This window comes from Mustela erminea, chromosome 6, assembly GCF_009829155.1.
Source record: "Mustela erminea isolate mMusErm1 chromosome 6, mMusErm1.Pri, whole genome shotgun sequence".
In the NCBI taxonomy this organism is placed as follows: domain Eukaryota; kingdom Metazoa; phylum Chordata; class Mammalia; order Carnivora; family Mustelidae; genus Mustela; species Mustela erminea.
In genome coordinates, this window is record NC_045619.1 from 111,313,063 (window position 1) to 111,338,074 (window position 25,012).

At 41.0% G+C, this 25,012-nt stretch overlaps 1 protein-coding gene across 3 annotated transcripts in view; it reads right to left on the reverse strand.

The window, feature by feature from the left end:
- CCNY (cyclin Y) overlaps window positions 1–25,012 on the reverse strand; it is a 320,551-nt gene that overhangs the window by 67,394 nt on the left and 228,145 nt on the right. For all 3 annotated transcript variants that reach the window (XM_032349316.1, XM_032349318.1, XM_032349317.1), the window contains one exon: window positions 9,444–9,518. In XM_032349316.1, the coding sequence (XP_032205207.1) occupies window positions 9,444–9,510 (67 nt within the window). In that variant the 5' untranslated portion in view covers window positions 9,511–9,518. The remainder of the gene's footprint in view (window positions 1–9,443; window positions 9,519–25,012) is intronic.

The window sequence follows — 25,012 nt, forward strand, 5'->3', positions numbered from 1 at the left end:
TCAAGAGATCAGACACTGGGGCAAGGCAATGCTTCCAAGAAAAGTGGGCCACAGAGGCCAAAAAAGACCCCCCTGGACCATTTAATTTACAGGGCTTAGCATGGCCAAGAAACCCTGCAACACCCCGCCTTGTGCAGCTCAATAGATGACTGCAGAGACAGGAGAGCTGTCCTGAGGGTGGGATGGCCACGTCAAGTTCAGACCTGGCAGCGGGAAATCCAAATACACTGCCCAGGCCTCAAAAACCTACATCCCTACATTGCAGAATAAACTAGAAAGCCACCTTGTCAGAAAGACTGTCACAATGCCCTAGCATGTCTGCCCAGGAGTGACTCCCTGCCTTCACTCTTTTATTACTTCATTCATTCAATCCATTTTCTTTTTAAGTTTCTAAGATGTGCTAGCCTCTGTGCTTGGTACAGAGAATGCAAAATGAGGGAAACAGTCCCTATATACAGCAACATGGAATTTAGTGGCTACATTCACCCACTATTCCTTTACTTACAAACCATAAAAAAATGAACTCCACAAGGGGTATATACAAACTGCATTGAATTTAATGCCACTGATTTTATTCTATTTGCCCACTTAGGAAGGAAAAAAAAGCCGCCAATTAAATGCTGAGAAGCCATTGCCTGTCTTGATTTCAGAGATATTACAGGTGGGGAACAGTCTATCAGAATGGATGAAATGTGCGGAATCAGGGGGAGTACCACCTAAGAGGCAGACTTTGGGCTGGCACGGGCAAGAAGGAAGAGCACTGAGGATAAGGATGGTGCATCAGCTGCAGTGTGACAAAGCAGAGGCCTGGCCTTTCGGGACTGGAAGCAACTCAGGACTGTGGGAGCGCACAGCAGGAGGCAGGGGAGGACTGGCAGGGAAGGCTTAGAAAGGGTCCAAGGGAATGGCTGCACGCCACTGTCCCTTATGGGTGAGCAGAAACCACTGAAGAAGGACAGTTTGAGCAGGAGGGGCGCTAGTCGACTTGTGTTTCAGAATGTTCCTTCTGGTAGCAAAGTGGAGGAAAAGTGAGAACAGAGTTGGAAGCAGGAGGGTAGGAAAGGGCCCGTGGTCACAGACCAATTGAGGGAATACGAGCTGAGAGTCATGACACCAGAGGAAGGGATACCAAGCATATAGGGGAGAGATGGGACCTAAGACAGTAATCACAGGACTCCTGGGCTGCTGGCCGGGGACCCAGAAATCCTTAAAATACGGGATGAGGAAGTAGACAGGAAAGGAAAGATGGCGGCTTCCAATTTAGACATAACAGTCCTGAGGGATTAGTGGGACTGCCAGAGGGAATGTCTCTCAGGCAATGGGAGATATGCATCTGCAATACCTAACCACAGTGCAAAGGCAGGGGCTTCTCTTTGCCTTGGCTTCTCCTTGCCTGAGGTCCTGGGGCGGAATGGCTCAGGGGAGTCCCAGGTGTCAGTGCTAAGGGACTCAAGTACCTGCTAACAGGTACAAGAGCAGAGACTGTGGGCACGGACTGACTACTTACTGTGTGTAAGGTCAAAACATCTCCCTATTGCCTCACGACAATGATCTACTAATATGACAGTTATGATCACTGTCCATTTACAGGAAATTATGACCCAGGAGATCACATAACTATAAAGCTAACTAATAGCACTCAAGAGCCTTAGGTCAGTCCCAGAGCCCTGGCTACCAAACTGGAGACCAAAGAATGATTCCCTTGCAAGAAGGGGTTCACCACAGGCTAAAGATAATCACAGTCAGCCTACTTATGAACTGACCTTCCACTACTCTGGACTTCTGATATTTCTTGGGCATCTACCCCTTCAGACCAGAAGGAAAAGATAAGGTAAGGCAATCCTAGTTTTCATCATTCTTTCCCTCAAAATGATCTTGTCAACAGATAATTCAGGACTGGATTAGAGCAGCAGTCTTGAAAGCAGGTTTCAAAGAACTCTTGAACATGGCTGAGGTGTGAGGCAGTGGCTCCATGAACGCCTTTTCCTTCACAGTTACCTTTCTCCCACTTCTCAGAAAAAGGCATGCCAACCCACCCCTGGACATGCATAAGCCTGACATGAAAGACCTATCCCAGGGCACCATAGGGACAAAACAGACCCCATGGGTGAGGCTGCTGCCTTTATTCCAGGTTTTATAACCTGCAGCACAGCCTGGAATCTGCCATGTCCTGTGGCCATTTCTACCAGGAGCACAGTGAGGACTTCTGGCTCTCACTCTACAGCTATCACACACGGCTGACAGTATCTACTAGCACCATGCCTCCTCAGTGCTTAGACTCCGTCAAGAAGACAGGCTCTGAGGGAGAGACCCAGGGGAGCACAGGGATGAGCATAAAGGTACAGCAGACAGCTGGCAAGGCAAACACTTCATCCTACCTGGCTGGCCATCTGTCGTGATCATAGAGTGAAGGTGGTCACGCACATGACACATGACATGAACTGAAAAGAAATAAAATCAGACCACTTCTGATACAAAGTGAGTCTGATTTGACTGACTGGCTTCACAATGATGTCTAGCTTTGCCATCAAGGTCACATGAAGGACATACAACATTTTGACAAAAATATATTTAAATCAAAAGAGAAGCTAAAAAAAAAAACAAGGGGCACCTGGGTGGCTCAGTGGGTTAAGCCGCTGCCTTCAGCTCAGGTCATGATCTCAGGGTCCTGGGATCGAGTCCCGCATCGGGCTCCTGCTCGGCAGGCAGCCTGCTTCTCTCTCTCTCTCTCTCTCTCTCTCTGCCTGCCTCTCTGCCTACTTGTAATCTCTCTCTGTCAAATAAATAAATTTAAAAAAAAAAATCTTTAAAAAAAAAACAATAGTTTGGAGGGAAAAGGACAGCTGGGAAATCTTTCATTCCACATATATTAGAGTTCCATGCATAGAGATGTAAATGTGAGAAAGGCATGCAATAAATTAAAACCATAAAGTGAAGATCACTCCTTCTTTCGAGGGGTATAACAGAATGCAATGGGGTCAAAGGAATCAGGCAAGGTGTTCTGAAATGAATCACAGATTTGTTTTCCCAAGGCTCCTGAGCACCAAGTTCAACCCGGTGCCACCAAATGGAAATGCTGTTCTTTAACAGCAGATATAATTAAAAGTCATTTGTATATCTGGTAAAGTCTTTTTGGTATACTTCCCAGAAACTATAGAAGTGAGAAGCTTCTCTCGGGGTGAGAAGCTCTTTTGCAAATCAAAGGATTCCAATTCCTTTCTGTCAACAAAGCAGAAGTAGAACAAGAATGAATTGTAGCTCATCATTAGGAAATGGTTTTGGATGATAAATCCACTGGAGATTTTTTGACGTATGAATCAGATGAAATAGAATTTAGTGATATTACTATAATATATCTCCTATTCCCATGTAGGTAGCTATACGAACAAAGTTCCTCAGCATTTACATTTATAAAAACAAGGAATTTGATGTTGACTAGCACCTCATTCCAGTAACATGTAATATTCAGCCATAGAAGCATCTCAGTAAGAAATGTTTTTCTAAAAATTACTCCACTTCTCTGTTGACTAATTATCCATTAAAATCTTAATGTTTGTGTTGTTTTGATCAACTGAGGGTTAATGATAATAATAATGATTTATCAATCCAGAATTTACTTTTTATAATGGTATGAATATAAAAATTAAAGATAAATTATAGATTTATAATTGTAAGAAATAAAAATTAAATTAAACTTAGATCCATATTTTCATAAAATGGAAGTATGATGGTGTGACAAATGACTTAGAAATATATTACATTAGGATAAAATTCTATAAGAAAATGACATGGAAATACAAGTTCAAGATGAAAAAGAAATCATATGAAATTTCCAACTGTTAAAAATGAGTTGTTCATACATTTTTAAATGATTCATGGTGGATTACTAAATCACTAAGATATTAAGATAATATCTGAAACATCTTTTTCAAGATGGATAGTTTCATTTTTAAATGTCCATATTTAAAATACATCAAAAACTACATCTTTTGATAAGTGAAAAATTTTTATAGTCAACATAAAAATGTTCAAAGGAGTTCATAGTTTTCGAAATTATTTTCTATGGTATGTAAGTAAAGAAGAAAAAGAATGAAAACCACTGGTGTAAGAGCTTTGGGGTTCTATGGATTCTTCCATATCTAATAGCAAAAATATTCTCTATGGAACCTGATAGACTGTAAGGGAGACGCACAGAGTGATAGTGACATGGAGAAAAGGGCACGACAGAGCACAGTGCATACAAAGGTGATAAAGACAGCCAGGGACATGTAGGAAAGGGGATGACAGAAAGGTCATGGGAACACTCAGATGGAAGAGATTCCTGGCAGGGCACAGGGATCAGCTGCTTCTAAATGCCAGATAAAAAGAGTACAAAAAGGTTGGTCCCCTCGTGATAGAGAAGTTCAACACTGCCCAGGAACAAAAACATGACCTGAACAAAGGAAGGCCACAAAACATTTTTTTCAATTTCAGTATTTCTGTAAGAATGTGCAAAGAAAACCAGGGATCATATTTTTATTTCTGAATTTCAACACTTCTGCTTTGGCTTTAAGTCACTCAAGAGACATTGGTTTTCATTCCTTTAATTATTTCAAGAAATTCTTGAACACACAGATTACACATACACACACACACACAAACACAGACACTTAAGTTCTTATTTTTGTCCAAATTCTTTTTTAAGATAAAGAACGTCTAAAAACCATACCAGTTAAAAAAGATGTGGTTTGGCTGCTTTCTCCTACTACTTAAGAGTAGGCTCTCATGTCTTCGAAAACAATGAATTAAAATAGTATAGAAAAGGAAAAAACACTAGGAACTATAATTCTTCTCCACAAGCAAAATGATGGCACGAAAAGCCAAGGCAGGCTAAGCAAACTAATTTCTCTCTCACCTGGCAACCCCACCCAGTCCTGAAAGGAACCTTTGGTCCCTTCTTTGTTGAGTGGCTCTCAAACAAAGATTCTGCAGTGACATCCCACTTGTGTGAAGAAGAGACTGAGAGAGCAGTCAGTCTGGCTTTGGACAGAATATCCCTAACTTCAGCCAGCTGGCACAGTTCTAATTAGGCAAGCACTCTATTATCATTCTGTTATGGTAAAGTTTCCAGTCTCCTTCTGAATACTGAGAAAAAGGATCCAAGGACATCCTAAATCTCTGACATCAGAGGGAAAAGGAACTTAGTAGGTTCTAATTTAACTCCTAATGACTTAATATAGGTATCAGCTAGAGCAGAATAACGAACAGTTGGCCCATGGGGAGCATAGCAGATAGTGTGTATTCATCACACCATCGAGTGCTGGAGAAGGAAAGAGGATGGCGGGTCTGCAGCGTGGAAAGGGGCAAAGGCCAAAGAGCACATGGCTGTGGCCCCAGGCAGGAGCTGCCCTCATAAAGAACTGCCACCACCCCACCAACAGCCTCCTACCCACAAACCTAGTGCAAACTACTGAAGGAGTCCATCACCCTGAGAAGAGAGGGGAGATCACCAAATTCGAAAGAAAGGAATCTAAAAGGTGCTGTGTGCCTTATAATCTGGGATTAGAACATTTCTTCCAAAAATTGAAATTAAATAGAATAAAATAAATTGGTGTGGGTGGGACCCACAATTTTGGACTGCTCTAATTCTCTTAGACATATGGTCTTGTAACGAAAATATAAGTCTGTGGAAGCAAAGAATGATCACAAGTAAATCAAAAATGTCTCGTGGCTCTGTCATTTTTTTTCCTTCTTTCAATCACCTAAGTTAAATATCCTCGGTGCCAGGCAGAGCAAGGCACAGGAGATACTGAGATCCATGACCACTTGCTCTCTAGGAGCTAGTTGTCAACACAGACAAGAAAATAGTTCTAAATACCACAATACAGCTCAGACCATGAAGAGCGGAAACCCACCAAAGGCCCAGTTAACCCAGCCTGAGGGATGAGGAGAGGTGATAGCTGAAATGAGGCTTAGAGACTGGAGGAATGAGCTGTGTCGAAGACAGAAGGGGAAACACAGGTCAGTGCAAAGGCACAGGAGGCCACGTGGCACACCAGGGGAACTGTAAGGGATTCTGTACCGCGGAAGCCCAGAGATGCAAAAGAAGAAAGTGGGCTGAGAAGGCAGGCAGAGGATGCATCACGAGGGCCTTGTCTATTATCACATAAAAATGTTCAAAGGAGTTCATAGTTTTCGAAGAAGAAATCATATGACATTTCCAACTGGCAGCTGAAACTTAATTCTAAGGCAACTGGAGAGCCATTAAAAAAGTTGAAGCAAGCAAGTGACATAGTCAGATCTGATTTACAGAAAGTCTTTTCACCTAGCAAGAGCAGAGCCATAGGACCGGAAAGAGATACAGTCACAGGTGGGTCCACAGGCTGCTGCAGTAATCCAATGGGGAAAACAGGAGTCTCAGCTAAGGCGGCAGCAACGGGAATGGTAAAGAGGAGGCGGATTCAGGGGACAGTTATGAGGCAGAAACTAGCACACCTTTGATCACTTGGCTGTAGTGATATGCCAGGAAGTGCTCCACAGCTGCCTTTTAAAAAGGAAAAAAGAAAAAAAGAGAAAAAAGAAAGAAAAAAGCCCTGATTTGTAGCATTTGTCAATTTCTACAGGGTAAAATTCCCTTTGTGGCTGTTCTCGAACTCCCAAAGTGGAGTCACTGAACTTGGAACTGGGCAGAAATGTGCACCATCAGCTGCTGCGAGTCAGTGTGAATGAGCTCCAGCACTACCACCAGCACAGGAGACTTGGGACGAGGGATGAGTCAAGGAAAAGTCAAGTCTCCCCTGCTCTGGGGACCTAGGTAGAACAGGAAACGCAGGGCACTACCTGTAGTTACTAAGTCCTGACTGGGACATACTGAGTTAGAAGAAGATATCAAGATGTCCAGCAGGCAGATGGATATAAGGGATCTGAACACTGCAGAGAAAAACCCGACTAGAGATCATTATTGAAACGAACACTGTGAGAAACTGTGTGTAAACCCAGAAGATAAGAGGATAAAGCACAGAACCCTATAAAACACCAACATTACGGAGATGAATGGAGAACTTGATCAAAGATGCCTGAGTAGGACCTTTAAAAAAAGGGAGGGTTTCTCAGGACCAATTCCCTAAATATTTCCCTGACTGATAATCAATTCACCAAAGAATTAACTTAGTAAAGTTATCAAGTGTACCTATTTTTAAAACCTATTTTTTAAATTATTTATATAGCAATTGTTCATTAGAGGGACTTGCTTTCCTCAAATTGGCCTGTCTGAATATAAAATGCCAGAAGAGGAGTTTTAAGGAGCAAGGAACAGTCAGTGGCTGTAAATGCCATATGAGAGCTCAAGAGCTAAGAGAAACAAAGATGTCCCTCATGCTCCAGAGAAAGGTGGTGGTGGGAAGATGCTAGTGGACAAGTGAATGGAAAGAGAAATTGAGATGGTATAGAAACTCCCACTGAACAGAGGAGAGAAGAAAACTTCAGGGAGAGGCTATTGATTATCTTTCCTTTTTTTATATTTCTTGTGTAACTCAAAAAGGTTTTCATGTTGAATGGGAAGATCCAGCATTTGGGGAAAAATTGAAGGATTAAACAGAAGGGTGAGAAGAATCAATACTCTAATGTTCCTGAAGAGGAAGCAGGAAATAAAATTTGTAGTAAAGGTAAAGGGGAAAGATACACTTCCCTAACTCATTTGTGGAGCAATCCTTCTATTAGCTCAGAAAATGGCTGAGTTTCATTTTACCAAGACAAACAAGGTACGTGTCATCTACTTAGAGGCCCTTCTGCAATTCCATTTGATTCCAGTTAGAAAGTTTCCTGAATGAGGGGTGCCTGGGTTAAGCCTCTGCCTTTGGCTCAAGTCATGATCTCAGGGTCTTGGGATCGTGCCCCACATCGGGCTCTCTGTTTCCAAGCATTAAAAAAAAAAAAAAGAAAAGAAAATTTCCTGAATGATATTGGTCTATACCGTGAAGTCACAAGAAACAGGAACCAAACCTGAAAGTATGCTAATCTTGCATCAAGTGCAAAATTTAATTGTTTTATATTCTCCTTGTTCCAAACCCTCCTGCCTTCTATCACTGCCCTTCCCTTACAATATCCTACCTCTCCCAGTGACTTCCCACTTTACCAGGCCAAGAAATACGTATCCTGTTTTGTTTTTACCTGATATATTTAAAACTTATTTTTTAAGTATTTGATGCCTAGAATGATTTGTTTTTATGCTTGGAAACACTGACTGACTTTTATAAATGCACCAGATTCTTTCAGATCAAGTCAGTGGCTGCTTAAGTAATAATCATCAATATCACTTTAACATGTCAAAACTGTCACCTAACCATTACTGGAAAGTTATCAGTTCTTATAAATGAAGTCTGTCTTATAAATGTTTGATTATTTTCTAGTCAAATTAGGATGTTCTCTAAAGGAGGGCTTTGTGATTTGCCAGACCTGTCAGGGATTGAATTACACAGGACTCCAGCACTGTAATGTAATATCCTGGTCACTTCATGGTCATTTAACAAATTTCTCTGGCTACCGTTTTATAGGAAACCAACTGAGAAGATTCATGTTCATTATACTGTATAACTTTTATCTGTCCTTTGTAGCCAAAGGCCAGGGAACAGTGAGATAAGCTAGGGGCTGAAAAGAGAGAAAAACGTTTAACAGAATTTCCACACATACTCCTGGGACAAACACAAAGACTGCAGAATAATCTGGGTAGTAGAAGTTTGGCAAAAAAGAAAGCATTTACCCTTAGTGTACAGGTTTAACTCAGCTCTCAAATGGCACAACAGACATAACAGGGACTTTATTTTATTTTATTCAAGGATTACATTTTGCTTTCTTCTACAAACTGTCTAAAAAAACAAACACTTCTGATCTTTAGAGATTTATGCAAGTATCAGTCCTTAAGAGAAAATGTCTGACTGCTGTAAAAACTGGTAGTATAGCATACATACAGAAATAATCCAGCTGACGAGCAAAATGAGGATAATAGCTGCTTCAAGAAAGAAAATTCTAGGGGCACCTGGGTGGCTCAGTCCATTAAGCATCGGCTTTCAGCTCAGGTCATGATCCCAGGGTCCTGGGATCAAAACCCACATCCAGCTCCCTGCTCAGCTTGCAGGGGTGGGAGGGAAGTCTGCTGCTCCCCTCCTTGTGCGCTCACACTCTCTCAGATAAATAAATAAAAGCTGAAAGAAAGAACGGCAAGGAGGGAGGGAGAGGGAGGAAGGAAGGGAGGAAAAGGAAGGAAGGAAGGAAGTTCGAAAAACATAACTTACTACGTACAAAGGAAAGAAACCTCCAGAGAACACCATCCAACAATACACTTGAGGGGCTACTAAAGGGGATTCTACTTTTACCTCAAGAATCACAACTAGTGGAAAGTCAAGACTTAGGTTACCAACATGAGCCTTTTGTTTTGTTTTAAGAACACAAATAAATTAGTAACCTACCGTCCGTCTGAGATTTACTGAGGAATATTGTGCTGGCCCGAGGATGGTCTGAAGGATTGAATTCCATGTTCAAATCTTTAAAGAAAGAAAAAGAAAACACATAAATATTGATTTGATAACTCAGGGGAGTCAAGATTAATTTTCAGGTTTTTTAACTGATAATACATTCAAGGATTCTGGCAAAAACCTAAGTTATTATGTTAATACATTCTAGGTTCAATCGAGAACACTGCTATTTAGAAACTTGAGAAAGTCACCCATAAAAATTAGACACTTGGTGGAAGATCTGTTGGCCTCAAATTCCATTTTCTTTTTAAAATCCTACTCTGCACCCAGGATACTACAAAATAGCAAGATAGAGTATAACCTCAATTACAGGGAATTAGGTGCTACAACCGACTCATCTAAAATCTACCATTATTTAAGCAGTATTTCCTTGTTAAAGGTGATTAAAATAGAGTATCTCAGCCAAATCAGCATTCACAAACTACTTGATCTAAAACTGTTATTTTCTAAAAAAGCACAATTTATCCTTCAGAGCAAAGACTGCAGACTGGCCAACGGTGGGGATAATCTCGGGCCATGGATAGGTTTTGTTTGAGCCACAGACAAACACATAATGATTTTTATATTTCAAACATATAACACAGAGACAAAAATCTATTTCCAGCTTCTCTTTCCACTGGGTTCCCATCCCAGTGGTCACAATGGGCTGAATGCAGCAGCTGCTGGCCCCTCCGGGTGAGACCTAAGATTCCAGTGCTCAGCGGTCAACCCTCTCGCCTCCGTGACACCCATCAGGTACTGCTCCTCACTCTCAGACCTTCCCACCACCCCATGGGCATTGGTTTTGTAATCCCTGCCTCCAAACAATCTCCAAGAGCTAGAGGCTTGTCAGTAAAGTATAAACAATTTAGAATCCCATCATAGAAGTTTTTCCAGCTTTTAAAAAAAAAAAAATGATTTCAAGGGGAGGGAAAAAATAGTTAAACAAAACAAAAGATTTCAATTAGGGGAGGGAAAAGAAAACCAAAATTACTAGAAAGTCAGAATGGTCTTCAAATCAGCTTCCAGCATCAGAACAAAGACTATTTTGAGTTCATTTCAATAAATTTGCAAAGAAACCTACTCAAGGCCAATAAAAATAGATGGTATCTATCCTTAGCTTTCATAGCTAATTAAGTCAAAAATAAAAGAAAAAAGGATGGTCATATACACGTGGGAAGCAACACCTAACCACTTATCCACAGAGACTCACCTCAACAAACCTTTGAAGTAAAGCAATCTTCCCTACATCAGCCAACGGCTTATTGGACTACAGCTACTGACCTCACCCTGGGTGCCTGATTTAAACAATGCATTCTTGAATCTTAAATGCTATTTCAATTATCTGGTCCTTCTTCTGTGACAACTATTAAAATCATATCTACAGTATAGCCGTTTCACAGCTAAAAGCTATGGAAGGAGAAAGCCAAAAAAGACAATTTTTCACACTTGCTTCAATTTGAACTAGATAAAATTTGGCCAGAAATCTGGTGAAAATGAGTCTTTATTATGGGGCTTCCTGCTCAAATAGGATTTTGTTATGGAAAAGTCAGAGGCGCTTGGGTGGCTCAGTTGGTTAAGCAGCTGCCTTTGGCTCAGGTCATGACCCCAGGGATAGAGTTCCATATTGGGCTCCCTGCTTAGTGGGGAGTCTGCTTTCTCCTCTGCCTCTCCCCCAGCTCATGCTCTCTCCCTCTCTTTCAAATAAATAAAATCTTTATTTAAAAAGTTAATAAATTTTTTTAAAAAGGTCAAGTAACAAATATGTTACTCAATTATTTTTTTGAGAACTCCAGCATATGAAAACTGAGGGCATATATGTAATCCCAACCACGATGGATGCTGTTAACTTCCAAAATCTTAACTTAATGGTCCCCATAGAAGTACTGACTGAAAAACAAGGTGCTGCAGTGTCCCATGCTGATGGTAGAGTAACAGAAACTCAACGCCCTAGCCTTGGACAGTGTCAGCACTGCATCTATTTTGAACTCATCCACCAAACCAGTTTTGAGGGATTTGTTTGCAGGGCTGGGGTGGGCAGAAGACTGTCAAGTGACAGATTTTAACCTAGACATTTGAAAAATACACAGGCAGGCCACCCTATGCAGCCTCACTTTATCATTAAAAAGTTCACTAGGGGTTTGTAAAACACCACAAACAAAAAGTGTAGTTTTTCTGTTTCAAGACAAAAGTGGTGCCCAAGTAACACAAGACTGCCACTTCTTAGGGAATTGAGATCCTGCTGCTTTAAATTTAAGAAATGTCCTGGAGGACAATCCCTAGAGATAAGGATTCTATACTATAATGGTCACAAACCCTAGAAATGGCTAAGAATGGAGACATTCACAGATTCTGAGAGAAGGCTGCCGATAACAGGGCATTTGTTATGGTAACTAATAGTGTGCCTAGATGGGAGAATGCTATGCCACCATAAAACACTTACGCGAACCACACTACTCACCGTGAGCATAGCCTCATGTAAGGAATTGTTGAATCACTATGTTTCCACCTGAAACTAGTCTAACACTGCATGTCAACTATACTTCAATAAAAATACTTCATATAATTTTAAAAATGTGAAGAATATTTTAGTCACATGGAAATAGTAATACCATATGTCATTAGGTGAAGAAAGCAGCATGGTATCATTTGGGTGGGGGGGGGGAATATGCACAGGCATAGTATACATATTAAAAGAATATACACTAATACTTGGTTACCTTTGAATAATGCAAGGGAGACACTTTTTCTTTTCCATGTTTTCTAAGTTTCTGCATTGAGCATATTTTCATCTGTTTAACTTTCATCATTTCAAACATTAATGTTTTAAAACAATTTGTGATAAATGATGTAAGACTTTGTTATCCACTAGGTGGCTGGACATTATTTCTCCAGCACACATGGATTTTCCCAGGAGATGCCCTGAGCAATTTGGGCTGTGGCTGTCACATTCTCCTTCCCACAAGTCCGGGGAGCCTTGCGCAAAGCCACCAAGCTGAGTCGCCCCACCAGCACTGGCCACATGCTGAAGGAACTCGTGATAAAAGACACTGTGCTGTGAGGGACGAGGGACACCCCCCCCCACCCGCCCCGGGGAGGAGCCTCTGTCCTGCCCGCAGCCGCCCTGTTAGTACACTGCACACTTCCTAGTCTAAGCTGAGCGGGGCCATGGGGGAGGACAACCACTTGCTCTCCTGTGCAGAGGTTAAGGGTCTAGCTGCGTGATAATAGAACGTGAACCAGAATTCTGGTCTCCATCTGAAATCTAGACTCCAAAGTTTTTCCCATTACCCCTACTAGGCCCCGACCTTGCCTCAGATCCTGACTGCCCTAGAAGGACTGGAGCTCAAAAGAGAAAGGAGGCAAAAGCCGACACAGAGGAAAATCCAGAAGCCTCTAAAGCTGGGTTCACATAATCTTTCTTAAGTTCTCCCTGGAATTTAAATTTTGGGATCTAGATCCTGAAGGAGATAACCAGGAAGTTTATACAAAGAAAAATCGAGGCTATCTCTGCTTCTAAAGAGTACATGTAACACTGCTGAGGAACACAGACTAATTTTTATCAGCAAACATGCCCAGATGTTAACACATTCGAGCTCAACACTTTCATGAGTTGCCAGGGCATTACTCAGAAAAAAAGCATCTAACAACATGCTGGTTTGCATTTTCTGCAATCCTAACCCAGATCCATATTCCATAACCACAGAGTGGAAAGTAATAAAACTCTTGCCAACTGTAGGTCAATGGGCTAACTTTGCATAGGGCAAGTATGAAAGCCCCACTTCTATTAACTATTCATGTGAAGGTGGGCCAACCTCAGCACCCGGTTTACCTAGCACTGATTTACATATGCACAAGAGCAGAATACAAAGGTATAAGGAACTGCCAGGTGTTTCCTACACAGAAGAGCCCCAGATCTTGAAGAGAAATATGGCAATTACAGTATGTGCTTTGGCAAGGGAATACCAACTTTTCAGGGAACAAAAAATGAGAAAAGGCAGCATTCTCACAAGCCAAGCAGAATAAACCTGCCATATCACTCAAACTTACACTCTGAAGTCAAGCATGACAAAACTGCTACTTTAGCCATAAAGAAAAAAATCCCCACACTGTAGAAAGTCAGGAAAAATGATATCCCAGATGTGAATGAATTGGAACACATATGGAAGAGTGTAATGATTTCAGTTCAGCTCAGTGATGTTTCTTTCTTTATTTTCCTTTTAAAAGATTTATTTATTTATTTTGAGAGAGAGCGCTCTCGAACAAGGGGAGGGGCAGAGGGTGAAGGAAAGAAAGAATCTCAAGCAGACTCCCTGTGGAAAGTGGAGCCCCACAAGGGCTTCATCTCACAACACTGAGATAACTTGAGCGAAAATCAAGAGTCAGAAGCTTTACTGAATGAGCCACCCAGGCACCTCTCAGTGATGTTTCTGAGTGTCAAAAATTAAAGGAAGAAAGTCATGAAATAACAAGGTTAAGATCAGAGATGACAGATGAAATAAACCTCACTGCTAAGGAATGTTAACCATTGTGAAGTCAGTTCTGACAGTATACTACCTATTTTAAAGTCATAAACACTAATTGTTCCCATAATCCTCCTCCAATTCACCACCATGACAAACACTCCTCACCCTCCCCTACCCCACTCTTAGAAACCCACAAGCCCTAGCTTTGCCATCAGACCCACCCGCCTTCCCAGAGCACATACAGCCCCATCAAGCTCTTGAATTACCTGATGTGCCAACTTAATGAGGAGAAGTGATAACTTACAAAATTAAATACTCACTAGGCTGGATGTCATTAAGTATAATTTTAGTGACGACAACACCATCCTTACTGAAAGAATAAAACCCCACTGCAATACTGCCATCCCCAAGAAAAGACCCACAGAGAGGAGCTGGCTAGTGACACCACATAGGCGCCAACAGCTCTGCAGCAAGTGAGGTCAGCACTTGGGCAATCTCTGGAAGGGGCACACAGAAGGATGAGATGCAGTTTGTCCTACAGGAACTTACAATTTAGTCAGCGAAACAAGATGAAATACCTGATCCTATCAGAATAGAGGACCAGCCAGTGAATTATGAAGAACAGGGTATCTAACCAAATGCTACAAGATAGAGAATAGTGTGCTTAAAACAAAAGAACTTAAAGCACTGGATTCTTTCTGAGAGTCAAAAATTTATACTGCTTCCCCCTTCCTGCCCCAACTCCAGCAAGGCCATTCAATTCAATGAGGTGAACAAAAAGGCACTGAGTCTATACTACGTATGTTCAGTCCTGTTGATAACTAAGACTACTTTGGGGTGGTAACCATGTCTGTGTCTTTCCCCTTCCAGTTACCTCCATCAGCTATTTCCTGGGCATGAGAATGCATTCTCGACTTTCAAAGGGCTGTAGTACATTAATAGTGAGACAAAACTTGTATTTAGATGACTTAAAAAAAAATCATGTTATTTCTATCACATATTTGCCTTAATAATTACACCGTGACAGGGTAAATTAGCATTTTATTAGATACCATGAGTATGAATACAATGGGTATTTATCAAGGTCAGTCCAAACTGCCATGGTTTTCATTCATTCACTCAACAAACAATCAATGAGCATCTCTAGGTTCCACATATTGAGGATACAAGATACAGAAGGGAACAAAACAGATCAAGTTCCTGTTCTAATAACGTGTCCTTCTAATTTTAAGGTGTGAAGTACCAGTGGAAAATAATTAAAAAGAATTAAAAAGAATAATTTTAAAAAACCATCAAGAACACAATAAATTCAAGATATCTGGGTGGTTCAGTCAGTGCCTTCAGCTCAGGTCATGATCCCAGGGGCCTGGGATCAAGTCTCACATCAGGCTCCTTGCTCAGTAGGGAGCCTGCTTCTCCCTCTGCCTACTGCTCCCCCTGCTTGTGATCTCTCTCCCTCTGACAAATAACTAAAATCTTTAAAAAAAAAAAAAAAAAAAAGTATATTTTAAATCCTATAATCCACATTTAGAAAGTAAAAATCAACTATCCTAGAGTTCTGGGAATCATTCATTCCCCAAAGAGAGGCACAAAAGGTGGAGTAGAAAAAACACCTTTTATAATATAAAAGATCTAGATTTGAATACATCTCTGCTCATTCTAGGGCCGTGGGCAAATTGCCATACTATGCCATACTAGGTTTCATTTTCCTCATCTACAAAGTGGGCAAATAACTCCCAATTTAGAGGACTGCCATGATGATTAGAAGATATTCACATAAAGCAATAAGCATGATATTTGTCACACAATAGGTACCCCATAAAGAATGGCTATTAAAATTTTAGGGTATTAAAAAACAGTATTACATAGCATCTAGCTCAATGCTAGAGACACAAAACTCTTCAAATATGTATGTTAAAGACACTAAAAATGATGCTAAACCATCATTATACAGTATCTTTTCTCTAGGGAGTCCTGATTAGAGACTGATGTTTAAAACTTCGGTGTTTCAGGGACGCCTGCATAGCTCAGTCAGTTAAGCTGCTGCCTTTGGCTCAGGTCATGATCCCAGGGTCCCGGGATGGAGCCCACACTGGGTTCCTTGCTCAGGAGGGAGCCTACTTCTCCCTCTGCTTGCAGCTTCCTTTGTTTGTGCGTACACGCTCTCTCTCTCGCTCTCTCTCTGCTTCTCTCTCTAATAAATAAAATCTTAAAAAAAGAAATAACTTCAGTGTTTCACACTCCTGATACAGATCTTCCTACCTCTCATAAAACAGGACAAGGTGATCCATAATGACATGATGAACCAGCCCCTAAGGAAGTGATTCTTTACAGAAAAAGGGCAGTTTTAAGAAATATTATGGAATCTCTAGAGTTGATTTCAAACCTTGGGAACCAGAGTTTTGAACTACTAACTGCTTCTTTACCATCATGACACTTATTAAGAAATACAGTCCAATTAAAATATTAACAGAACGGACTTTCTAAGAGTCTACTGCCACACTTTCAGGTGCTAATAGAGATATTCAGTCATGCTGCTTTGAGTCCATTTCAGCTGGGTACAGGTTACGAAGGGATGGATCCTTTATTCAAAACTGAAAATAGTCAAACAGCGTGCTTGCCAACCAGCTTAATTCAGCAGTCTTCTCCTACGCCAGGTAACCTAATTTTCTCCTGTTCTTTCCACAGATGTCACAGTATCAGAGATCCAAAATGGCTCATCTTGGCTTTTAAAACAGCACCAGTATTATAACCATTGTTATAAAAGATTCATGCAATAAAATAACATCCAGGAGTCATTATCTATCACTGATGGTCTAGAAAGCTAGGAAAAACAGGAAAACAGAGAAGTACATCAAGGCCTAAAATGTACTGGGTCTAATACAGATAGGAGCCACAAAAGACAATCTGCACAGAACAGTAACTTGCCACCCTCTACCTCTTTACTCTGCACTGGCAGCCTCAGTTTCCTATCTTTAAATATTTGACATGATCAAGATCTCAAACTTTTAATTTCAACTTTAGGACGACACGTTTCTAAATCTGGTTATGATCTTCAAGGCAATGACGAAATTGGAAAAGTCAGTTTAAAATCAGATTGATCTACTTTTTTTTTAAATTACTACTGTCCCACTGTCCCACTAAAAATCAGTGATTATCTCTATTCATCAGTGCCAAGGAGACCAAAATCAAGAGCTTGACTCCCTACCCCCCCACCCCCCCACCTCCCACCCACCTTCGCACCCCCCACCCCGCACTGGTTTGCTCTGTCAGTTGCTACCAGGCAAGTCCCACCCCAGCAGCCTACATCCCCACTCACAATAACGACTGTTGCTGTGGCATCAAACTGCTGGGAGCAAAATTCCAGTTCATTTTAAAGCCATCTTTTCTACTCCCACTGATTCTGAGTTTACTCTTACAATTATTCTAATGCACTTAGATTTGGTTATTTTCTGTTTTCACTCTCTACTTTCAGCTTCCTGCATCCCCAAGGGCGGTGCACGCGTGTGGCTTTGTGAGCACGTTATCTCTGGGTCCACACACCCAGGTGTGCCAGGTCTCCAGGTCCGAGTCTGTGCCTGCATGTATGTGTCTCTGTGTGCATCTCTCTGCTCAAACATGTCTGACTCTCATTCATGTGTTCTCTTTCTCTCCATCAACCTGTCTATCCACTGTCTCTATCTACCTCTTTCCCATCTCTCAGTCTTTCTTCCACTCTTTTCCTCTTTCTCCCACTCCAAACCTCTCCCCCACCCACCTTCTCCAGTCTCTCTCCACTGTTATTCTGTCTTAAGATGAACCAAAGGAGACAGAGAAAGACCCTAATGTTAAGATTAAAGACAGATTATCCTGCCAATATGGCAGACCAGATAAACTAAAAGGTGTCACACTATAAGCACTTAGGAATGTGAGATAAAATATAAGACATCCTTTTAAATGCCTACAAGAGTGTATGTCAAGAAAGTAAGGGAAATGACCTGAGGCCTCAGAGAGAACTGAGGTCTTCCAGCAGGGATAGGCTATCCAGCCCTGTAAACTGGGTCTTAGGTCTCACCTCTCATCCTGGCCTAATTACTAATCTAATCTCCTTTTATTGATTTAAAAGTATTTTGGTTTTTAAACAGGGTAGGATATAAGCCCATAGAGTTGACAAAAGTTGGAACTCATGCTTTTACATATATGGGCTATGATCTCAACAAAAACTAAACTGGAAGGAAAAAAAAAAAAGGTCATGAACCTAGATGAAGAAGGAGGTTGAGCCAAGAGAGGAAAAGGCTCCCAATCCCTCAGTAACTGGTAACCACTGATGTGTCTCTAATGTGGTTTTGGAGCTCTACTCTACACATGTAGTTCAGGAAATCCCTAGACACATTTATACCAAATTGGTCACATGTCAGTGATATCCCCAGGTACCTGACAGAATTAACTGTAAACTGCTCTGGCAGGGGGAGCCTGCCTCCCAGAGCTCCACCAGATTATGTCCTCTAAAGACAGACTCATCATTCAAGACACAACTGGCAAGACACAGGAAGAAACAATCCATTGTAAGCAAGAGTCAGAAGACACAACAAATAGCAAGATTAGGCTTTCAAGAACTTGGAATAAAAGAACAATTGGATAGAGACCATAAGATAAATATGTGCACAACTGTATGTGCTAACTAAACACATAAAAAAATAAAAATGTAAGGGAAAAAGAGCATTTTGGGAAAAGCCCATGTCCATATGTATATCCATATATATATATATATATATACATGTATGTATGCATATACATGTAAACATATATATATTCCAGAAATTTAAAACACAGTCATTGAAATCTGAAACTAAATAGATGGGCTAAATGGCACATTAGACTCATCTGAACATGGGATTGGTGCCCTGAAAAAACACCTGAGGAAATCACTTAGAATGAAGCACAGAGAGATCAAGAACTAACAATGTATAGGATGAAAAAGTCCAACTAACAGTGGCTCTGCACTCCATAACCAGTCAGAATAAAAAAGACTCTTAGCAAATCCCTTTCATCTGATAAAAGGTATCTTCATAAAGGCTATCTTTCCCAAACCAACAGCAATCCTCATACTTAATGGTCAAACATCAGGCGCGTTCTCCTCAGGTCAGAGAGGAGGCAGTGATCCAGCTACCTTCAATTCAACATTATAAGGGACAGGCCAACAAAAGAAACAACACAAAGAGAATTTACTGGACTGGAAAGAAACATAACTGTCATTATCTGCATATAATCCTCTACTTAGAAAATACAAGGGGCTTTGCAAATCTATTGGATTAAATACAAATTAAGATACAGAAATTATTTTCATTCAATTACCTTAGTAATTGTGCCCCACTGAAGGAGCAGCACCATCACCCTTACCCTACAGTGTTTAGAAATGTATGGGGACAATTTTGGCTGTCACAATGATAAGCAGCTGCTACTTGTCTGTTACCACAGTCCCACACAATGAGGAACTGTGCCACAAAATGTCAACAGGGCATTCACTGATGAACACTGTGGCCTAGAGCAACAATTAACAAATGTAATAATGGTAATATTAAAAAGGCTTAATTTGACTGTGCAGGTTCGCATGAAGCCTGCTGGGGAAAAAAAGGCTCAATTTACTGTTACAAAAAACTATCATTAAATTTAACAAAAGATTTTAAGATCTGATACAGAAAATTATAACATTTGATAAAAAAGCTAAAATAAATACATACGTATATGAATAAATATTCTGCGTGCACACGCACACACACATACACACACTCATAAATACATACAACTACTCACATGCATATACATCCTTACTTGGCATCACACCCACCCTGTGTCAGACCCCTTGCTACATGTTGGGCTGGGATATAGCACTAAACAGCAGACAAGGTTCTTGCTCACAGAATTATCAATCCAAGTGTTTGAAAGTTTCAAGATGATCACTCTGTCTGGTGACAGTTCGTATTACAAACTAATCTCTTCCACTTTGAAACTAAAATTGAGGCAGGGGCTTTTCCAGGATACATGCTTCATCCCAGCGTTACTCTCCTTTGAGCATTTTGCTGATTATGCCTACATCCACTAGAGGTCAGGCAAGGAAGAACATACAGAAGGTTATAAAGTCATCACAGAGGGAGTGGGGGGTTGGAAGAGCAGTGCTACTACATGCTCACTTCCATATTAGCTTTAGTGGAAGTGTAAGTACAAGCTAACACATCCAAGAATATTTTGTTATACCCACAGTACAATTGTTATTTGCATACAATCAACCACTTAGAAAGTAAGAATAAGCTCTCGCTGGCTTACATGTTCAGTCACTGGCCAGCCCTATACAACTGGCTGGTCTGGTTTCCCACTTCTCTTTGCCTTATACCCTTACACTTCGTTTTCCTCACACACACACCTAATATCCTCTGTTTCTCATGGGCTTGACCAGAGCATCCCTTCTGCCAGGAACAGCCCCTTCTAGGTCAGCCCACCTACCCATTCCTGCTCCCACCTCAAATCTGGCCAAGGCTTGGTGGTCCCTGAAAGACCTTCTCACTCATCTAGGCTTGCTCACTTGTCCTTCTCCACTCCAACCAATCTTGTTACATGTCTGTGTTCTAGCAATTTTCTTCTATCTCCATAACTGTTGGTTTGAATACATGATCCCCCAAATGTGTACTGACTGTATAAAGGTCAGTGAATAAATTCAAGTATCTTCTATATGCCACCAAGCTACTGAAGCAGACACATATATTAACACAAGATATTCCAGGAGCTTCTATCCTCCGGCCCATATACACACACTTATTTCCACAAATTCTTAAGCAAATCAGAATGTGGGAAGGATCACATGAGTGACACTGATGGGAAGTGCTCCAAGGATTACTGGTAGAACAGAGATGACTTCCTAGAACAGATGAGATTTCAATGGACCTGACCGATTCTTATTTGAAGAAGGCTGCTCAAAGGGGGTACATTTCAGCCAGAAGGAAGAGGATGGGCCAAGGCACATGGTGGACAGAAAAAAGCTTTTTAAGGGACAGTCAGGAGACATACATGGCAAGCCTAGAGAGTTCAGTAAGAAAAGCCAAAGGAAGCAAAGCAAGAACAGTGGATTCAGGCCAAACTGCAGAAGACCACAAATGCCAGAACAAGAAGCTGCATTTCTCCTGTGAACAATGAGGGACAAGCCACTTATGGTGTTCCAAAATACAAATCTGGCTGGTGGTATCTGTGTTTAGAAAGATATCCTCTGGAAAAAAAAATTTGAATGTGAAGGGACAAGTTTAAATTAAAAAAAAAAAAAAAAAGGAGAAAAGAAAAAATCTGCATCTGATTTATTATTATTATTTTTTTTTACCTCAGATAAATTAACTGAAAAATGCTTACTTTGTCCTGGCATCAAATTATTAAGCATATACTGCAGTGTTTGAAATGCAGACAAGGTATTTTTAAAAAATGCAACTGAAAGCTAAAACACTAAATTCTGGTTTCTGCTTAGCTACTTAGCCATGCTACTTCTCCAAATCTCAATAAAATACAGATGATGGTAATTCTCACACCTTCTTTGCAATCAGTGGCAATGCAGGTTAAAGCCAGCCGGGATTCATGGGCCCACATGGGGACCATATGGAATCAGTACCATGTTAGGAAAAGGACCATGTGTACAAAATCCAAAGGCTCAACAATAATTAACTGAATATTGTAAATAACATAAAATCATGATCAAGTGAAGTAGCTCTTCGAAGGATAGGAAAAGAAAAATTTGCAAGGCCCAACCTTTAACTCAAATGTAGATTAATGCAAAGAGAAGGAATCTCCTAGCAACCAGCCTCTCCTGAGAGGCATGAATTAACACTATCACAGAAACAGGAAAAACACCACTTGGATCACTGATACTTTAATACCAGGCAAATACCTAGTCTTTTACATATGGGCAATACTGACAAAATGTGCTACTGTAGGCAACTAAAAAGTGTCCCAAATGACACCCAGAACGCCAGGGAAGAGATATTTAACTCCCTTATCATTATTTAATTCAACAATCAACAACTGTTCACTGAGAATCAATTTGATGTCGTCACTGTGTGCAAGGAATACATTGGTGAATGAGCCTGTGGCCCACTAGAGGGTAAAGGCTAGGGGAAAAGTGAACCAGACAAAAGAGCCAACAGTAGTTAAGTGTTCTGCTAGGGGCAAGTGCTATGGGAGAAGCAAGGAGCAAGCTGAGGCTTCCAAAACGGGGTTAGTTAGCCTCAATGTGTTAAGAGTAGGGGTACTAAATGCAGAACTAGCATACCAAAGGCACAAAGTTGTTTTGTTTTGTTTTTAAAGCACATGCTGAGCCTTTAGGACACACTTAAAATATGTAAGAGTGTAAGGAGAAGTGGTGAGAAAAAGTTCTTGTAAGAGTTAGGATTTTACTGCAAGGGCACCAAGAAGCTACTGAAGGATGATGTGACATAATTAAACACACACCTAAGAAAAATCACCATGGCTGCACAGTGGGGGTAAAAAATGAAACAAAGGAAGACGAGAAGGAAGGAGGCTGTGGCCATAATTCAGGGGGGAAGGAAGGTGGTTAAGAGAAGTGGATGGACTTGAAGATATTACAGAGGGACCCAATGCATTTGGTAACGGGGCCCAGCACAGAGATTAGGCACAGTGGAGGGAGGGAGCAGGGAAGAGCCACAGGGTGGATGTGCTGCTGGGTTTATCTTACCTGTGGGAAAGCAACAGTCTATTAACCCAGTTAAACCCCAAACACTAACAGCCATGCTAAGTGCCTTTAATTGCTCATTTTTCCCATTTCCCAACACCATTCCCTCAAGTCTAAACAAGATAACCTGTTACCATCCAGGACAATGGTAGCAAATCCTGCCTAAGCAGGAGTTTCCTGAATCTTCTCTGCCTACTATTTATTCTGAAGCCTTAAATGATGGCCAGTGTGTAACCCCTGACCTTCTAGGATCTTTTGACCAGAAGAGGTCAAAAGCATGAATTTACTTTCCAAAACCAGGCTTACCACTGCTTATTTTAAAGCAAATGGTGGTAGAAATTTAAAGCTGTGAAAATGTTTATCATTTGCTTATATGCATGAAGTCCTGAAGGAGGATTTTTTTTTTTTTTTTGCTTTTGCTTTTCTCTCCAAGGATGTACTGCCAAATTTAATCTTTTTAACTGTTTTAATAAATCTTTTTAAAAGTTCTGTTTGACATACATACTTCCCAAGATCTTGTAAATGATGTCATTTGTTTCAAATAGTAATGTCTTAGTTTCATTGATTCTGCTTCCTTTCTAAACTTGGTGATGATGCCAGGGTTTCATTATTCATTACCCTCTACTAGCTCATGTCTCTTTAGAATCCTACCATCAAAAAATCACTGGTTCTTCCTTCTGTAAGATTCCATAATGCAAAACCCTGGCTTGCACTCCTCCAATGAAAGAAGTCACTCAGAAGCCATGAAGATCAGGAACCTCCATCTGCTGAAAAACAAACTGTGCATTCAAGGTACAGAGATCTCCACACCTCACCAATAGGGCTGGCTTTTTTGTATCCATTTCCCCAAATATCCCTAATCGAAGCATGATATTGCTGATACACAAGACAATCCTAAGGAATGCCAAAAATACCACGTCTTCTCTTCCTCTGCCTCTCCCATGGCAAAGCGGTGAACAACACACGGTGGTAAAAAGCCCCCGGTCCTGAGGAAAGCTAACAATGTCATCTGGGACGCAGGTGGCTCCTACCTTGCAAGCTGCTGATGCAGGGGGAATGGCTGGTGCTTCTGACCTGGGCTGGGGGGCAACTTTTCAATCACCAATCCTCTATTCCAAAAAGAAGTCCCACTGACACAGCCCGAGGACCTGCCACAGAGACAGGGACGTGCCAAATGCAGCACGCAACACAGAAGCTATAGCAGAAAGAGACCTTCCCCTCTTTATTTCTGAAAGTTAATCTGCTTCCTACTAGGTTCAGAATGAGGCTCACCTTGGTTCCCAGTTTCAGCATCTCAGTGTTTGGGGGGATTTTTACAAAGCCCCTTCTTGAGGAGCCTCTTGGATTGAAATGGCAAAACAACAGCAAAGGAGCAAGGGCAGGGATGAAGAGAAGCTAAATGGAAATCCTAAGAAGTAGAAATATTGGAGAGGAACAGAGAAGAAAACTACCCAGTCATTAGACGACCAAGATCCTTCTGTGGCTGGTAGAATGGCACGAATACCATTCCAAAAGAGGCCAGGAAAAAAAAAAAAGCTCCACTTAACATGACCACTTGGAAAAACACTGTTTCTTTAGATTGTAGACTGTAAGATTGTTATTTTAATAAAAATAGCAGTTTTACTTTACGGTAATACTAAGAAACCATCATAAAAATTCCTATCCAATCTACTTTTGAAGGCTTATGGCTAAGCTGTAAAGACTTGATTTTTAGAGTTAGAATCAAACTTCTGTTTTCCTTTCCCCAGAGTCTGGCCAACATTCAAGCAAATGCCTTAAGTCTGGGGGGAACACTGGGAAGCAACTTACATTGTACATAATATGAGAATGTGTAGGGGAGTCGGGTGTGCTGCGGATAAACACATAAAAGCATAAGAAAATTCAGTCCACAACAAAATTTATTTACGCATTTTGAAGTAGGCTACACTGAATAACATGAGGGGCAAATAAAGTTACTAATGTTGAGACAGCCAAGTAATAAATCAGACATTTTTTTTTTCTTCCAAATACAAAACCATTGAAAGCCCATACTTGCCACAAAGAATATACAACACGAGCAAGAGATCTTTGGATCAAATTTTCATCAGCTGCTACAAGGCACCCCCAAAAGATTTCCAAGATGCTGGGGAATGGTCTTAAATAAAGTATAGCTTGACTGTCAACCCTCAACCAAACCTCAAGCACAGGGTGTAGAAAGTGTCATCCTTCAGATCTTTTCCCCTTGTTTCCATATCTAGGAGGTCATCAGCAAGGCTACCACAGGGCCCTGGCAGGCATCCCTGTCCTGGGCCAGTGTTTCAGTCTGTTCAGTCCACGGACAGCCCTATCCTGCTTCCCAACCCTCCTATTCCTTC